Source organism: Balaenoptera physalus (genome assembly GCF_965194825.1).
Source record: "Balaenoptera physalus genome assembly, chromosome: 1".
In the NCBI taxonomy this organism is placed as follows: Eukaryota; Metazoa; Chordata; class Mammalia; order Artiodactyla; family Balaenopteridae; genus Balaenoptera; species Balaenoptera physalus.
In genome coordinates, this window is record NC_138882.1 from 90,722,729 (window position 1) to 90,741,537 (window position 18,809).

At 42.1% G+C, this 18,809-nt stretch overlaps 1 protein-coding gene and 1 pseudogene across 2 annotated transcripts in view; one reads left to right on the forward strand and one right to left on the reverse strand.

The window, feature by feature from the left end:
• Window positions 1-18,809, forward strand: part of NOTCH2 (notch receptor 2) — a 178,782-nt gene that overhangs the window by 106,090 nt on the left and 53,883 nt on the right. Inside the window, exons 6-11 of the mRNA XM_082457807.1 lie at window positions 10,973-11,206; window positions 12,550-12,705; window positions 13,245-13,433; window positions 14,397-14,510; window positions 15,320-15,433; window positions 17,440-17,673. Coding sequence (XP_082313933.1) covers window positions 10,973-11,206; window positions 12,550-12,705; window positions 13,245-13,433; window positions 14,397-14,510; window positions 15,320-15,433; window positions 17,440-17,673 — 1,041 coding nt within the window. The remainder of the gene's footprint in view (window positions 1-10,972; window positions 11,207-12,549; window positions 12,706-13,244; window positions 13,434-14,396; window positions 14,511-15,319; window positions 15,434-17,439; window positions 17,674-18,809) is intronic.
• LOC309660022 (ubiquitin-conjugating enzyme E2 D3 pseudogene) lies at window positions 447-5,883 on the reverse strand (annotated as a pseudogene). Its single transcript has one exon. The product of its transcript is annotated as a ubiquitin-conjugating enzyme E2 D3 pseudogene (transcript).

The following is an 18,809-nucleotide window of genomic DNA, read 5'->3' on the forward strand; positions in this document are numbered from 1 at the left end:
TCTCACCTCAGAAAAGATTATGTTTCTCATTTGTTTTTGTGTCTTCAGGAACACCTATTACCTTTACACTAGGTCTTCATTCTTCCTCATAGCTAAAATCTTTTCTCCCTATATTTTAATCTGCTTGTTTTTTCCTTTGCATTTCACAAGAGCTTCCTAAGTTTTTCCTTCATACCTGATTTTTCTTCATTGTCAGTTCTGTCCTTTATCATTTTCAATTCTGATTTGTATTTGAACGGCATTCTTATATTTTTTTAAAAAATTTTTTATTGGAGTATAGTTGATTTACATTTTTATATTCTTTTTTTTAAATTTTATTTATTTATTTTTGGCTGTGTTGGGTCTTCGTTTCTGTGCAAGGGCTTTTTCTAGTTGTGGCAAGGGGGGGCCACTCTTCATCGCGGTGCACGGGCCTTTCACTGCCGTGGCCTCTTGTTGCTGGGCACAGGCTCCAGACGCGCAGGCTCAGTAGTTGTGGCTCACGGGTCTAGTTGCTCCGCGGCATGTGGGATCTTCCCAGACCAGGGCTCGAACCCACGTCCCCTGCATTGGCAGGCAGATTCTCAACCACTGCACCACCAGGGAAGCCCTACATTCTTATATTCTTATAGTATTTACTCATTGCATCTAGGTCCTCTCTATTTCTGCCTTTCTCTCAGCCCACCCCATTTCATCAGAGTATGATGCCCTATATTTTCATTTTTTTGAAAACCTACATGTGTAGAAAATTCTTGAGAATATAGAACCAATTCTTTCTATAATGTACTAGTTTCTGGAAGTGCAGATTTTTCACAAGTATGCTTTTCATCTACATCTTAAGTGGTACCTCTACATCTTTTATATTGAAAAATGTTCTAATGGACTCCAGGTTGTTTTTTGTTTGTTTGTTTTACTCATTCTGCTCATTAGTAATGGCTTGCCCATAAATAGAGTAGGTTGATTCTCTTTGGAACCCCTGCTACAGTTAGTTTTTTCTTCCAGGGAAGTGAGGGGCTCTTTATGTAAACTGTTTAACAGCCCGGCAGCCCAAGGAAGTGTAAGAGCGAGAGTGTGGACCTCCTAGCAGAGAGACAGAAGTGTGGCACCATTTTCTTCTCTGTGTGGAGAAGCCTCTGTGCCAGCATCAGCTTTCTGAATACCCGGCATTGACACAGCATCCATCACTCCCATATAGTGGCTGAGCCTGGATGCTCTTCGTTGCTGTTGCATCCGGAATTTGCCCCAGAAGCACCACAGACTTTCTTGTTGCTATAGCGGCCACAGGAGCCCTGGGACTCCTCAGTGCTTTAAATTGCTGTTGACCTGGAAGGATGGGATGGAGTTCAGTCCATTCTCCCCATAGCAGCATGGTGGGCTTTCTGAAACACAAATTGGATTGTGTTGTTTCTTTGCCTAAAGTGATTCAGTAGGTCCCTCTTGTCTTTGGATACAGTTCCAAGGCTCTGAGTATAACTCCCTCTCCAGCCTTATCTCCACTGATGCATGCCTTGTAATTGAACCACAGTGTTTTTTTTCATTGCCTCAAATAAGTCACATTTTGCCTTCTGTTCAAACCTGTACACATACACCTCCTTCTGCCTGAAGTACCCTCCCCACCATCCCCCTTTCTACACATCCTCTCACATACGTACACATTCTTACACAACCTGGTTAACATATAAAGTCTCTCTCTCTTTCTCTCTCTCTCTCTCCTCTCTCTCTCTCTCCTCTCTCTCTCTCTCTCTCTTTCTTAACAGTAATTTACAATTTATTCAGCTGTAATGCACTTATTCTGACTTTAAAGTAGCATCACGTGGCATACTTTTGAGTCCGTTCATGAGATTACTGTTGTACTTATCTCCATCTGTTTTATAGATCTGTGCACTCTCTGGCACGAGGGCATCATTCTGGGTTTGGAACACACAGCAGTGAACAAATGGATAAAAGAACCTCAGAAATAGTTAAAGCAGGAGACCATTGTGATCTTAGAATATCAAGACATATGCTGCCATTACTGTTAATATTTGGATGATAAATTTTTGTTGTAAATGCAACCTTAGGTGGTTTGAAGGTGTGGTCTGTAGGAAAGTGAATTGTCAAAAAAACCCACACTGCCTTGATACAGGCTGCCATTCGGCCATAATCTTGGCTTGCCAATGAAACATAGCATCCCCCACTGGACCTGCAGAACATAGTTCTTCTCTGTTCTGCTCTGTGTTCCTAAGGCAATATGTATCTATTAGAGCACTTCTTACCCACTGTTATAACTGTTTATTTGGTTGTAAAACCCTTACGTGTCTGTACGTTCTGGGTAGAATCCACAACTCTTTTGTTTACCATTTTAGTCTCAGGTCAAGCCTGGCATGTAGTATATACATATTTGTTGAATGAATGAATGAATGAATGGAGCATTAAATTTTCCAGTTTGTTCCTGGCCCAATTTCATGCCTCCAAATTCAGGGCTATTATTGGATGCTGTCAGGGTCTCTTCTCCTTACTTCCCTGAGATACTTTAGTATCTTTCTTCAGTGTGGACTGGGTCTGTACTATGTCTGTAAATCTGGACTAATTTTGTATGATAGTATTACATTTGACAATCAGTGTAAGCACTCATCACAGTGTCTGGTACCTAGAAATAGCTGAATAAGTCTGTTTTTACTATTTGAAGTCAGTAGCACCATAAGGAAATAAAGGAAAGAGTGATTCTTTGCCTATTTACCTTCATGCATATGGAGGCAACTGGAAGAGGAGGACCTCTACTGAGGAGGGCTGCCCGCTGATGGCATGTAGTCTTTAGGGAAATCTTGGGTTTCAGTTGAAGAAGTAAGGTACCCCACAATATAGAGTCACCCTTGAGACACAGCTGAAGGATTAAGGTCAAAAGGCAGGGTGAATTTGGTGTGGAATAAATGAGATGGAGTTCAGCAGTTAAGGGAGAGGGTGGAATGAGAGGCATGTGTATTGATGGGGGGATGTAAATAAGGGGGTGATGGAAAGTCTGGGAGTATGAATAGGATAGAGACACCCTAAAGGTGTGAGGGAGATGAGTTGAAAGATGATTATTATTTTGAGGTTAGAAAGACTTAAGTGAGAGAAGACAAGAGCAGATCAAATTTGTTTAACAAATATTTTTGATTACTTCTCAAGCAATATTATTAGCTGGGCACTGTGCTAAGTGCTAGGGATTCACTGATGAAGTAAATGGTACCACCCATTTCTCCATGGAACTTACAGTATAGTTAGTAACACAGACATAAAGCATATTATCTGTAAGATTTTGAACTATAATAAATACCTAGTGGGAAAAGTAGAGGTTATTAGAGAGCATATTAACAGGTAGAACTAGTTGGGTTTGGGGTAGGTATGTACTGTCTCTTTCAGCTATGGACAGTGGGTATGAATTATTAGGGGGTGGTTGAGCCTAAGAGTGCTCCACGTACAGGGAACAGCTTATGCAAAGACCCGTAGCGGGGAGAGATTGTGATCATGTTGAGAAAGGATAAAAATAAAAAGCCAGAGTGCCTGGCACGAGTGGTATTTCAAGGGGAGAGACTGGAGAGGTAGGCAGAAAATGTAGATAGGATTTAGAATTTTATCCTAAGTGTAATGGAAGGCATCAAAGGGCTTGAACAGGCAAATGGCACAATCCACTGTACATGATGAGATTAAGTTGGGGACTCTTTAGAAAAAAATAACTGATCAGGATGCAGGGAAACCAGGCTTTTGAGGAAGCCTGAAAAAGATGATGGTGTCTAGGATTCATGGGAACGTTCACTGAGATTCTTGCGTTTATCTGCATGTGTATCCCGCACACCTACAAGATCCCCTTAGCCACTGTAACCCTAGCCTCATATATACATGTGTGTGCTTGTACGTTAGTGCATGCACACAGCCTCTCATTAGGCAGACCCTGTAGACTCCAGTGTTTGTGCAAAATGTTTCAACCATCTTTCGTCCTGGGAAGTTGTAGAATAGTCAGGCTTGTCCTCTGCCCTTTCACTTCAGGAGTAGAATGGAAACTCTCCTTTGTGTAGAGGAGAAGGTTTGTAGGACAGAGGTTACAAGAATGCCCTGCTATGATACGAAAAGATGAAACTCCCCAACTCAGGAGCCCGGGTGACTGCTGGCTGGAAGCGTGTATTGGAGACTGAATTCTCTTGACTCAACCAAAGAAGAAGAGGTAGCAGGGTCAGGGCAGGGGTCAGCCAAGCTCATTTTTACATGTTCCTCATGTGGTGATTGTTGTTGCTAATGAGAGTTGCCCCTTAGAAGGGCCATTGATGTGGTAAAAGGTTTCCCCCGCCAAGTTGAGAGGCGACTAGGAGGGGAGGGCTTCTTCCAGAAGTGCTAAGGCTCAGCGACCATTTCTTTTCTTTCCTTTTTTCCCCTTCCTCCTCTTGTTTCCCAGTCACTTGTAACTCCAAGTCAGATTGATGGTTTGTTTGTGGTGTCCTGAGAAAACCATAATGAGCTGTTTGTATCCCGATGTCTTGCAGCTCATAAAATGGTGTCTGTTTAGTGGTCCTCTGCTCACATGGCTAGAACTTGATGCTCGTGAAGCCCAAGTCATAGTTTCCATTTCAGTACAGTCCTGTTGGGTTCACTCTGTTATATTTTCTGACACAGGCACTGCCCATAGTCTTACTCATTCACCCTTTGCTTTTAAGACCATAGGATGGTGCAATAAGAAAAGATCATTATGAAAGTGACCCCACTCCTACAAAATCAATACCACGTACTTATTTTTCTTGTTTTTCTTTTTTTTAATAAATTTATTTTTTATTGAAGTATAGTAGATTTACAGTGTTGTGTTAATTTCTGCTGTACAGCAAAGTGATTCAGTTATACATATGTATACATTCTTTTTAAAATTCTTTTCCATTATGGTTTATCACAGGATAATTGCATATAGTTCCCTGTGCTATACAGTAGGACCTTGTTGTTTATCCATCCTATATGTAATAGTTTGCATCCGCTAACCGCAGACTCCCTTCCCCACCCCGCTCCCCCTTGGCAACCACAAGTCTGTTCTCTGTGTGTGAGTGTGTTTCTGTTTTGTAGATAGGTTCATTTGTGTCATATTTTATTTATTTATTTTTAATCAAAGTATAGTTGATTTGCAATATTGTTTTAGTTTCAGGCGTACAACACAGTGATTCAGTTTTATATATATATATATATATTCTTCTTCAGATTCTCTTCCCTTATAGGTTATTACAAAATATTGAGTACAGTTCTTTGTGCCATACAGTAGGTCCTTCTTGACATCGCTAATTATTAGAGGAATGCAAGTCAAAACGACAGTGAGGTACCACCTCACACCAGTCAGAATGGCTGTCATCAAAAAGTCTGCATATAATAAATGCTGGGGAGGGTATGGAGAAAAAGGAACCCTCCTACACTGTTGGTGGGAACGTAAATTGGTACAACCACCGTGGAGAATAGTATGAAGGTTCCTTAAAAAACTAAAAATAGAGCTACCATATGATCCTGCAATCCACTCCTGGCCATATATCCAGAGAAAACCGTAATTCGAAAAGATACATGCACCCCAATGTTCATTGCAGCACTATTTACAATAGCCAAGACATGGAAGCAACCTAAGTGTCCATCGACAGATGAATGGATAAAGAAGATGTGGTACATATATACAGTGGGATATTACTCAACCATAGAAAAGAATGAAATAATGCCATTTGCAGCAACATGGATGGACCTAGAGATTATCGTACTAAGTGAAGTAAGTCAGACAGAGAAAGACAAATATCATATGATATCAATTATATGTAGGATCTAAAAAAAGATAGAAATGAACTTATTTACAAAACAGACATAGAAAACAAACTTAAGGTTACCAAAGGGAAAGGGGGGTGGGGGGGAGGGATAAATTAGGAGGCTGGATTAACATATATACACTACTATATATAAAATAGCATACTTGTTCTTAGTTGTATTGTCTTCATTTGTAGCACTGCTTAGGCATCTTGCTCTTCCCATATGTTTCTCAACCCTGCCCTTTCCCTCAACAGTCATTTTGAAGACTAACTTGAAGTGTTGTGATCTCACATCCCAATGTCCTTTTCAGCACTTGATTTCTGTTTTTAATTTTGTCTATTTCTAATTCTTCTTCCAACTAGCTGTGTAAATGTGGACAAGTCACTGTACCTCTCTGGTCCTAGTTTTGTCTGTAAAATGAGCACATTAGGTTGAATCTAAGGTCTATTTCACCACTGACACTAAGTGTCTGGTACAGTGCCTGACATGTAAACCGAGGTGAATGGCCAACAAAGTCCTTGCTCTCATGGAGCTTATAGTATAACAGAGACAGAGACTGCAAAACACAAATGAATATAAAATTACACCATTTGATAACTGACAAGACAGACTGAATGGAGTAGGTGCAATGAAGGAGAAAAATGAGGAGTGTGAGCTTGGAGGTCTACTTAAATTATAAGGAAAGTCAAGGTATGAAATATTAATTAGCCATATGAATAAGAGGGAGAAGGATATTTGAGGTGAAGAGAACAGGACATGCAGAGGCTCTGAGGTAGGAAAGAATTTAATGCTTAAGGAGCCAACAGTAAGCCATTGTGGCTATAGAGTAAAATATATGAAGGAAAGATAGAGATTTGAGATATATTTATGAAACAAAAGCTATCACCCAGAGAATTATCAGTATATGCAGGTGGCTCTAAGTGTTTAAGGTGTCAGCCAAGGCTTTGGTAGTGTAGCATTTCATACCAAGTTAGTACAGACTCATAGTGGCAATAGAGAAAGTAGTTTCTAGAAACAAGTGGTTTCCTTTCTAATAGGAGATGGGAAAAGCCTAATAGCCCACTGCCTTAGTCCCAATGTCAGATGCCAGTAGCCCGCAATACCTGGCAGGTGAAATTAGTAAGAGGGATAATTGATGCCCTCAAAAACTTGCCTAACCGAGCTTTGTGCAACATATTTTGGGAGTCCACCAGCAGAGTTTGTGTGCTGACCCATGCTGAGACTTGTTTGGATTGAAGGTGTAGTAGCTAGGTAGGGCGTGGAAAGACGCAGCTCTCCCTTTTCACCAGAGGCTTTTATATGCTAGGTAGCTCCTAACTTAGTGCTTTCTCCTTCTCTCCCTACCAAAAGAAAGTCATTTGCTTTTAGTCCCTCCTGTATTCTACTGGCAGACCAATGCAATGTTCACATGCAACTTTGATCATACCTTCCCCCACCGGAGAGCCTACAATGACTTCCCTTTGCTTGTTGTATCAAGTTCAGAATTCATATTAGAATTCAAAGCCTCAAATGGTCTCCAGCCTTTTCTCATTTCAAACCCCAACTAAGAACAGACTCCAGTCATTTTGACATCTTCAAGATCTAACCCTACCAACCTGAGTAAGCCTTCTTCCTCCAGCCCAGGCTGACGCTTTCTTGCCATGGAGTAGTGGGAAAAGCTGAATGACCTCAGACAATGGACCCAGCCCTTCTAGTAGATCTCCAAGAAACTTTCCTATTTCAATACTTAGTGACTTTTTGTCTTTATTCATTTCTACCAAGGGTCTTCTTTTATTGTCTCATGCTTCCATGCCTTCTCTGTGTGCTTTAAGACCCTAGGATCAGGGACTTAGTCTGTAGATCTTGTGGATCAAACCCAGGGCTGGATAGTTAACTGTACCTCTGTAGAAAGAACAGTGGTTGTAGAGTCAAATTGATCTGAGTTTGAATGATAGTGCTCTGACTTACCAGTTTATGACTCTGGGCGGGGATGGTGGGGTTGGTGGTTACCTAACCTTTCTGAGCCTCACGTTTCTTATTTTTAGGCTTCTGCATTGGTTTCCTCCTTTGCCAAGAGGGGTGGTGACATGAAGGAAGTGCAGTATGTTGGCAGACTTTCCACTGGGAATTTTGGAACAAGCAATTTAGTGGCACCCTGGTTCCTGTTTTTATATTCTGAATGTAATGACTGGTTGCTAGAATTGGAATGAGGAAAAAAGTCTGGCATAAGTATGCCTGGGAAGGGTTTTGTTCTGGAGAAATGTGCCTGAACCTTAGAGAAAAATGATCCATTCTATAACAGATTATTTATAAGCCAGTATTCTCTTGACTCTGTAGATTTGACTTCTCTAACAGTATCTAACACCAAACACCTAAGGTATTTGATGAAGGTATCTAACCTTCAAAAATCAACCTCATTAGAAAAACAGTCAACTGTACTGAAAAAATACATTTGATTTTTGGACAGTAATTTGAAGTCATAATTTTTCCCAGTAATTTGATGGTGCGAGTCATGATTTTAATCTTCACCTTTCCTGTCCTGTCTCCTTCCCCATGCCTTTGTGTGCTTGGGAAAACTGAGATGCACAGAGATTGTTTTGATGTGGTGAGATACACACCTCAAGTCTTTGTTACGAATTTGAGAGTCAGCAGCTCTAGTTTAAATCCCAGCTCTCCTGCACTCCCTGCCTCACAACCGGCAAGTTATTTTACTTCTCTGAGCCCGTTTCCTCAACTATAAATGAGATAATGATTGTGACAACTCAAGCACAATGCCTGGTTCATAGTATGCAATCAGTGACTCTTGGTTTCCTTTCCCAAGAGAACAAAATTTCCATTCCAAGCATTGTTTCATTAACCTAGTGTGTCTTATTACAATATTTAAGTGTCTGGGTATTATAATGCATACGAAATACATATGAGATGTTTTAAAATCACAGTGTCTTATACTCAGAATTATCACAGAGCCAATAAGAAAGAAAAATAACATCCAAATTTCTCACATTCAGCAAGTCAGTTTGGTTTGACGATAGCACAGTATTTGAGTCATAAGTGTAAGAGACAAGACGCTCAGTAATTTCCAGGTTACAGAAACTCTTCACCTGCTTCTTGGTTATGTTTTCATTTCTAAATACCACCTGCATCTTAATTACACACCTGTCTTTAATCTGAGGTAGCATTTCTGCCAGTGAAGTAGGGGAGCAAAGCTTTCTATACTAAATGACATCGTCTACCCTGGGGAAATGATTGCTCCTGCACTCGCTCACTCGCTCACTCACTTTGTATTAGTTAGTACTGCAGGTTGCAGTTGACAGATCCCCATCTGAAATTAGGGAAACCTGTTGGAAGGGACATCTCTCAGAATGGCTGTGCTCTTGAATGGACTTATGAAGAGTCGGTCTTTGGGAACGATTGGAATCAGTACCTTGAATGCCACCAGATTCTATTTTTCTTTTCTGTGTACTTCTGGTTCACTGTTACCATTTTGTGTGTAGACTGGTCATGTTATTCTTTTGGTCCATGTGGTAGAGGGTCTCTAGTCTAAACGTTTGGAAAAGAGACACAGTGACAGTTTGTATAAGATGCCCATCCTGGATCAGTCAGCTGTGACCAGGAAGGCATGCATGATCATGTAAAGACATGGTGGCTCCTTCAAGAATTATATGGATGAAGTGGGGTGAGGAGAGCAGCACAGAAGCAGGGTCCTGAGCACAGAGTTCCAGAGATGCCCACACACCCATTCTGCCGTCTTAGGTAGAGGGATCTTAGCTGGGAATACAAAAAATATTCCTGAACTGAGGTTGCTTGCAGCCAAGTGATGGGAGATTGCTGTGCAATCAAAGAAGTGCAATCAAATGATGCTGGTTCTGTAATAATGGATGTATAGGTTAGATAGGAGTAAAGAATAGGTGGTCAGTTAGGTTGGATCAGACACAACTAGCTTCTGTTAGCAGTTGATGGCTACACAGTTGGGCACTTTGCAGACTCTGAAAATACTTGAGCCAAGTTGAATTGTTATCTGGGGACTAGGTCTAGCCTTGGCATTTTCTGAGTATAAAAGTCCTGTGCTTTGTCATTAAGAGGCCTCTTCATCAGAGTGCCTTTTTGAGTCATTCCGTGAGTTTTTTACAGAGAAAGAATTAAGGACACCTTGAGGTTTTTGGGGTTTTAGCCACTTGTCATGTTCTGTTTTAGAGAATTCATATGATCTGAATATTCATTCCCTTTGGTAGCTCCCTAAACTGGTATTAAAAGACCTCTGATAAGAAAGATTCATCAGTTTGTTTTACAACTCAGGTGGCCTGGCACTAAATGCTTGCTAATCACAAATTCCTTGCTTATAAGTCGATTGTCACTGGGCCTAAGAGCCTTTGCCATAGTCCCCCATCCTTTGCTCTCGTAGTGACCTGCAGTCCATTCAGAAGTGGTCTTATTATCATCCTTCAGTTTGCTTTTTCAGGCAGAACAAACTAATCCTTTTCCATCTTCTATTACATAAGGTCGCCTTCCCACATGTTATTCCACTAATCCAGTATTTGCTCCAGTCTCATCATCTTGGCTTTGCCTTTCACATTCATATTTTACCATGGCTCTTATTGTCCTTAGTTCCTTAATTTCTTCTCTCTACCCTTGCTTGCCCTTACCATTATTTTTAGTTAAACCTTTTATTTTGAGATAATTATAGTTTCACACAAAATTATAAGAATTAACAGAGAGATACTGTTTACCCTTAACCAAGTCTTCCCCAATGGTGACATCACTTTGCAAAACTACTATCCAGCATCATAAACAGGATGTTGACATTGATACGGTCAAGATATAGAACAGTAGCCCTAAAGCTTTGATTTTTAGGTTGCTTCTCATTATTCTTGTCCGTACTCATCTCTTAGGCCCTTCTCTCCTTGCTCTTCTCACTTATGTATTCATTGTCCCAGGGATTTAACCAAATCAGATTTAAGGATCTTATAAGACTCAATTTTCTCTTTGATAGGTTGGCTAGATTTCATGGTGTCAGAGTTTCTAGGGATGGCAACTTGCATTCTCTAAATTATTTGCCTGGAATAACTATATGGCTGTCTCAAGGTGGCCTTAAAATTCATGTGAGGACCTGGTCTGCTGTGAGTTAATTTTGCCTCAATTTCAGGCAGGTCACATGAGGGTGAAGAGTGTGTGGGGGCTGGTATGGTACTAATCCTCTGAGACTTAAGAGCCCTAATCAAAGGCACTTTTCCCCCCAAAGGACAGTTCTGCACAGAGGATGTGGATGAGTGCCTGCTGCAACCCAATGCCTGTCAGAACGGGGGCACCTGTACCAACCGCAATGGGGGCTATGGCTGTGTGTGTGTTAATGGCTGGAGTGGAGATGACTGCAGTGAGAACATTGACGACTGCGCCTTCGCCTCCTGCACTCCAGGCTCCACCTGCATTGATCGTGTGGCCTCCTTCTCTTGCATGTGCCCAGAAGGAAAGGCAGGTAAGGCCAGCGGAAGAACAGAGCTGGAAATGAGGGAGAGGGCTGGTGAGCAGTCGGGATTTCTGCCTCCTTCTCTTTCATCCCTATCGGGGTATGTCCTTTTAATTTCCATCTGTAGGAACATGCCTCTCAAAGATGTTCTTCTGGAAATGTAATTGCCAGCCAAAGTGCTGTGAAGTTAGTCTTCTTCCTTAGGACTTTTGGCTCTCAACTCTGTGTACCTCAGTTTTTCATCCCCCCAAAATGAAAGTTAGCAACTATTGCCTTGGGAACATCTATAGCCCTCCTTAAGATTTTAAGCTGAAAGGCAACTCCGAAATTAAGATGAATTTCTCAGAAATTAAGGCAAAATTACTCACAAATGGATGTAGGCAGTTAATTTTAAGAAGAAATAATCCATTTACTCAGAAAAAGTTGGCAAGAGGGAAACAATTAAGTGCATTCCAGCTCTCCATATTGTCCTCTAAGGGAAGGTTTTTACCAACTCCAAAGTTAACATTGCTCTAGCCTTTCAGTTTAACAGCTTCTGGTTCTAGGAATAGAGCGATGAAGGGAGGAATGTGATGGAAGGAGATTGCTTAGTGAGAGAACTTTGTGCCTAGCAGTTTTGAAATGTTCTTATATCTCTGCCTTTCCAAAAGCCCCACCTCCAGCTTTGTAGAAGAAGCCTTAGTCACCTCTTCTTAAGCTAATTTCAGACTGGAAATTCCAGTTCCCATGTGAACTATGCAGAACATGGGGCCTAGTAATATCTTCAGAGTCCTGAGGGCACTTGAGCCAGGAATGTTGACACTATTAAAAAGCTGCCCGAGTATAGGCTGATGACGTTCAGCTGGTTTTTTCTTCTGAGGCTAGTGAAATGCAGGTGGCCCCAAGATCATCAGGTAGCATGATCTTGGGAAAATAGGTTGCCTAATAAAACATAGGATGTATGTAATGTTTGGGACATATAGTAAATAATTATTTGTTGTTTCTCTGAAATTCAAATTGAACTGGGGGTCATCTGTTTTTATTTGTTAAACGTGACAGCACAATGGGAAGTATATCTCCCTTTTCCTGTCTCCATCATCTAACCATCTCACTTTATGGCCTCACTTTATCTACCCTTGGGGAGGGGTCCAGCTAAGGGCTCCGGGTCAGAGTATCAGGGTTGTCTGCAGAAGCTCCTTGCTTTGCTGCTGGCTGCAGCATGTCCCTGAGATAGGGCCAGGAAATTGCCTCTAAATCTTCATATTGGATTTTGATGTGCCAGTCATAAGGTTTTCCCTCCTCCATGAAAGAGAAAACTGTTCCCCAAGTAAGGGACATTTTCTCTTTCTTCTCCTTACCCCACCCTGTGACAGGTCTCTTATGTCATCTGGATGATGCATGCATCAGCAACCCCTGCCACAAGGGGGCACTGTGTGATACCAACCCTCTGAATGGGCAGTATATTTGCACCTGTCCACAAGGCTACAAAGGGGGTGACTGTACAGAAGATGTGGATGAGTGTGCCATGGGTGAGTACACAGAACCTTTCCGATTCCTCATGGTGTCTGTCGGGCTCAGCAAGCATTTAAGCTGAAGCGCATTTTACTCTACGAGCATGTTTCACCCAAACCTCGTATCTCACCTGTTATGTGCCCACTGTTCACAGCTAACCTTTCAGTGTAACCATGTATTCTATTTTGGGAATTGAAATATATAGAAGGTTTGTACTTGACTCTTAACATAAAGCCCTACCTTAGTGACAGTTTGGGCATAAGAACAGTAGAGACTCACAAGAGTTGAGGTTGTCCTAGTTTGTCTTTCTTTCCTTATTTCCTCCCTTCCTCCCTTCCTTCCTTCCCTCCCTCCCTCCCTCCTTCCTTCCTTCATCTTGTTTATTTATTTACTTACTTTCTTATTGATTGATTGATTAGAAGAAAATAGGAAATTAAGAACCAGATTATTAAAGACCTGGCCCTAATGCTAATAATCTGACCCACTTCTGTAGTCCACATTTGTGGACACTCCATCAAGTGCTCTGATCCTGGTGATTGGTCCTTGTGTCTTCCAGCCAATAGCAATCCTTGTGAGCATGCGGGAAAATGTGTGAACACAGATGGTGCCTTCCACTGTGAGTGTCTGAAGGGCTATGCAGGGCCTCGTTGCGAGATGGACATCAACGAGTGCCATTCAGACCCCTGCAAGAATGATGCCACCTGTCTGGATAAGATTGGAGGCTTCACATGTCTGTGCATGCCAGGTACGTGGGCCATCAGTGTGTGGGATCTAGACAGGAGGCACTGCACTGTGCTTCTCTTAGGCAGAGCACTCAGTATAGTGTGGCAATTCCATAAGCTCTGTTACCATTTAATCCCCCGCTAAGGGGACCCTTAAGGAGTAAGGCCATCTTAGAATTCTTAGAGCTATGGAAAACAATCCCATTATGTCAAAACCCAGATACATGTGAGAGAAAAATTCAGAAGATTTTTAAAATGCAAGTATACTTCGATTTAATAAAGGATTTATCATAAAAATTCTTTAAATAGCAAGCTTTCCTTATCCCCTGATATGTTACAAATAGCATACCATTCCATTTATAGAAAATAATTTTACCCATAGTTGTATAGGAACTTGCCATTTATCTCATAGTGAGATACACATGCTTTGTTATACTCTGGAACTCTTCTGCAGAGACCATTGCCTGAATCCTCAGACAGCACAGCTAAACCCAGCTTAAAAATGACGGCTGCCAGTGGCTGCTTTGCCTGCTTGAGGGTGTTGGCCTCTCTGGCCTTGGCAGGCCTTCCTGACCTTGACTTGCACCCTGAGAGGAACAGCATCTCTGATGCAGCTGGTCTTTAGGAACTTGGACTGGGGACCCTGTGGGCCTGGCACTGTCCTGAAAGCAAAGCCTGGACTGATCAGAGAATCTGATCAGAGAATCAGATTGAAACTGTTCCATCTTTGTTGGCATGCTAGGTCTTACCAAGGTCTTTGGAGGTGACCTCTTCCGCCTCTCCACAGAGACACGGATATCCCAGAATATTCCCCTGTCTGGCTGATGCTCACAGTGACTGTTTCCAATCATAGCAGAGTCCTCTTTTCCCTCTGCAGAAATGTTCATACTCATAGAGGATACGGTCATCTTTGCAACTTTGTGCTTTCTTGGCTAGAACACGCCTTTGTCTTTTTCTAAGCCACTTGTGTGGTCCATTTTGTTCAGGTTTCAAAGGTGTGCATTGTGAACTGGAGATAAATGAATGTCAGAGCAACCCTTGCGTGAACAATGGACAGTGTGTGGATAAAGTCAATCGCTTCCAGTGTCTGTGTCCGCCTGGTAAGTGCCCACCACCTGCCCCTGTTTTCTTTGAAAGCACAAAGCTGACTGACCACAGGGAAGGGAGGAGGGAGAGAACGTGTGTGGGCTGTACATGAGGAAGTCATTAAAGTGAGTGCTTCAGGATAGGAGTGTGTGTGTACAGAAATGGGGGATTTGTTTCAGCTAGTGTATCTTCCAAATCCTTTGTGGCCAGAAGTCCAAGTCTATTCTGAATGGCCCATGACCTCTCTGTCTGTGTGTACATTTGGGAAAGTTCATACCTCACGGAAGCCTTAGTTCTAGGTTATTCAGGATTTTATTTTTTCTTGTGGGTCATATTCTTGAAACCTTTCTGTGAGATGATTATTTTTAGACATTTCACCCATGGGTACAGAAACAGCACAAGGCAATTCTTTCCAGAGAACGCTGTGTCTCTCCTTTTGCTCCCCAAAGCTGTTGTTGAAGACATGCTAAATTTTCTGCCAGAGTCTATAGCCTCTCTTGTTTCTCTAGAGAGGAGGTCCCAGTTCCTCTGAAGCCACATTCACTTGTTAGGGGGCTCTGCCTATAACCATTCAGTCCCTACTTCAACGAGAAGTGAAATCTGTGCTGGGAAGAAAAAGGTAGAGAGACACACAGGTACCTCTGATGCCCTGAGCCTCACCCTAAGTTATCCTAGTTACCTGTTGGGGAGAATAATTCTACATTTGCTGACGCACGGGTATAACCCCTGCCAATAACAACCCAGTTCTCTTTGGGCATCATTCTCATAGTAAGGAAGACATAGGATAATCCTTTGACTTGTGTCATCGCTGTACCCTTTTCAGGTTTCACTGGGCCAGTTTGCCAGATCGATATTGACGACTGTTCCAGTACCCCATGTCTGAACGGGGCAAAGTGTATAGATCACCCAAATGGTTATGAATGCCAGTGCGCCACAGGTAAGAATTTTTAACTTCTTATTCCCCTGGTAGGTCTGCCTGAACAAAACAGGAGACCGTCCTCTTCCAGCTGCCCTGCCAGGCCAGTCCATTAACATGGGCTGCTCTGGATTTAGAAAGAGCTTCTTCCAAGCCTCTTTCTTGCTGCTCTCACTGTTTCCTCTACAACACCCGCCTCCTTCACCACAATCGTGGCCTGGCCTGGACATTTCCATTTGGTGCCCCTGTCTTTCTGGGGCAGATTTTGGCAATGGTGTGTTTCCAGCTGGCTTGACCTACTCCTTTGGAAAAGGGAAGAGTTCCAGTTGAAAGTTATTTTTCACTGGGGCTTCTCAGCAGGAGACCTGTCTCTGTGTTTCTTGAGGCAAGTGATCGAACAAAGGCCCAGAAATCTGGGGGCAGTGGTGTGCAAGTGCAGAGGTTTTCTGCATAAAAGAGGACTGATGCTTTGAGAGTTGGATGTGTATTTGAACAGGGGAGGGAGCTCTGTCTGGGAAAGTTTGGGTCCTCTTTCCTGACTTCTGCTACTAGGGTCAAAAAGAATGTTTACAAATATTCTACATTTCTGATCTGTGGCGACATTTCTAATTTGGGAGTGGATTTGAATAAGCCAAATGTCCCTTATTACACATTTGCTTCTGCACAGACCATCATTGTGTAGAAAAGGACTAGAAACTAGTAGAAAAGGTGAATTCCCAATTTCTTTTTTCATCTGACTGTTGAAGAAAGGAGTTATGAATATAATTCAAGATATTTTTTCTTATTTTAGAAGATGGAGTCTTAAAGGATTTTAAGCATCATGTGCATGATTTTTTTTTTGTGGTCACAGAAAAGCAAACTAAATCATAACAATAAACACAGAGAATTACTATTTCAGTAGTATTGGAACATTACCACTTATTAGGCCTACTTAGAGAGGGCCCTGTCAGATGATCCACTTAATTTTCTTCTCTTTTCACGAACGTTTATCTCTGGTTGGAGAGGTTTCAGGTTTTGTCTTCCTCTGGCCAGATTATGCTTGTGGAGAATAACCTTCACTGGAGAGAATTTACAAACCTTGAACTCATGTTTAAACGGGAGGAGAGCCCTCCTAGAGTCTTTTAAAAGGATTTAATGTTGAATAAAGGAACTTTTATTTGTCCCTTTTCTTTTTTTTTTTTTTTTTTAATTTTTTTTTTAAATTTATTTATTTTTGGCTGTGTTGAGTCTTCGTTTCTGTACAAGGGCTTTCTCTAGTTGTGACAAGTGGGGGCCACTCTTCATCGCGGTGCGCGGGCCTCTCACTATCGCGGCCTCTCTTGTTGCGAAGCACAGGCTCCAGATGCGCAGGCTCAGTAGTTGTGGCTCACGGGCCTAGTTGCTCCGCGGCATGTGGGATCTTCCCAGACCAGGGCTCGAACCCGTGTCCCCTGCATTAGCAGGCAGACTCTCAACCACTGCGCCACCAGGGAAGCCCCTGTCCCTTTTCTTTTAACTGTCATAACTTGTTCATTCATTTTATTTAACAAGTATTTATTAAAAACTTACTGTGTATGCATAGATCCCTGGGAGGTTGAGAGGAACAGAGAAAAGTTCTCTGTCCTCTCAGGCCAGAATTGGGAAGATAAGGTACATGAAACCATTAATATAGTACCTGTATATGCAGTTGGGTTTGGGAGGAAAGGAATATAGAGGTAAATATATGAAGGAAAAATATTGAGGGCTATTCCTCACTGAAGTCCAGTATGAAATGAAGATGCAAAGTGTCTCTGCAATGAAATTATTGATTATTTAGAAAAAGCTATTTGAATTCTACAAATCTGACTTGAAAAACTTTATTTTAAGCAAAACTCTCTAGTCTTGCCTTATAAATCAATGCAAATAGTCAGTTCCAACTGCTCATTGCCTGCAGTATGAATTGTTTAAGACTTGGGATGTGTAGGATAAGTGGATGCCGGCTACATTTATGTTCAGGTATGCAATGTCTGCCTTGGTTTTTAAGCATCTTTGGTACAATTTCTTCCAAGGATTCACTGGTGTGTTGTGTGAGGAGAACATCGACAACTGTGACCCTGATCCTTGCCACCATGGCCAGTGTCAGGATGGGATTGACTCCTACACCTGCATCTGCAATCCAGGGTACATGGGCGCCATCTGCAGCGACCAGATAGATGAATGTTACAGCAGCCCTTGCTTGAATGAGGGTCGCTGCATCGACCTGGTAAATGGTTACCAGTGCAACTGCCAGCCAGGCACATCAGGTAAGCCCACGCTGTACTTCCTTTGGAGTTTTCACTGTTTTTCAGAAACAATTTACGCAGATGTCTCAGACTTTCTTGGCATATGCTTAGATACCTAAAAAATAGTCTTGATTCTGAGAAGCTCAGCCAAAGCCACAGCCAGAAACGTCTCAGAGGCAGATGGCTCTAGCCAGTAGAGAAATTAGAGACAATAGCTTTGCAAAGCTGGTGATTTTGTGTATGTGTTTTTCATTAAAAGGGGGCACACCACTTCAAAAAATTGAAACTATTATTTAAAATTGAAAACCATCTTGCCTTTGTGGCTTGATTTGATTGTCTTTTTTTCTTTAACCTCCACCTCAATCAGGTTAATGAAGTTGGTCCTCCCTCCCTCCCTCCTTCCCTCCAGTTCTTCCAATAGTTTTTCCTCTGTCTCAGAGTCCAATATCTTTCATGTGACACTTTTCTCCTGATATTTTTCTCTGGTGGGCCTTGGCCATTTGCGGGGGGAATCTAAAGGACAGAAGAGACTTTGCAACACGTTCCATTGTTGGTTAGAATGCAGAGCTGCCATTTCCCATCCCAAGTTCCTTGCTGTTTCCTGACTCCAGCTGAATGACTGCTTGTTAGTCGTGAGGGCATGCTGCTCCTTGCTGGGGAAATGTTGAATTGTTTTCTCAGGCAGCAGCATTTCACAGGTTTCAGTAGATCCTGTTTTATTTATTCGAGGAATAATTATGGTCACAACTGTGGTTAATGGACAGAGAAGTTCTGTGTCCCCGATCAAAGGAATATGTATTAGTGGAAGATTAACTAGTGTGTGCCTTTGTTAGAAGGGAACCTGCCAATACGAGGAGTGATTTATTGAGAACTCATTCTCCATTTAAGGAAAATAGCCTGTGTAGGGGGCAGAGGTGGGGGAGGAGGTTAGCTGCCCTCATTTCATCTTGTTATTTCCAAATCCATTTCTTCAAACTTGTCAAAGGCCTGGTCTTCATCCAGGAACTCGTACATGCCAAGTTTGAAAACAAAGTCCTTTTTGAGTTGCTCAAGCATACGAGAAACATCCCATGCCTTCCCAGTTGAAAATGCCTTCCCCCTCCCCACGTTTAGATAACTCACTAAAAGAGCTGAATAGATCTTTGTGAAACCTTCCA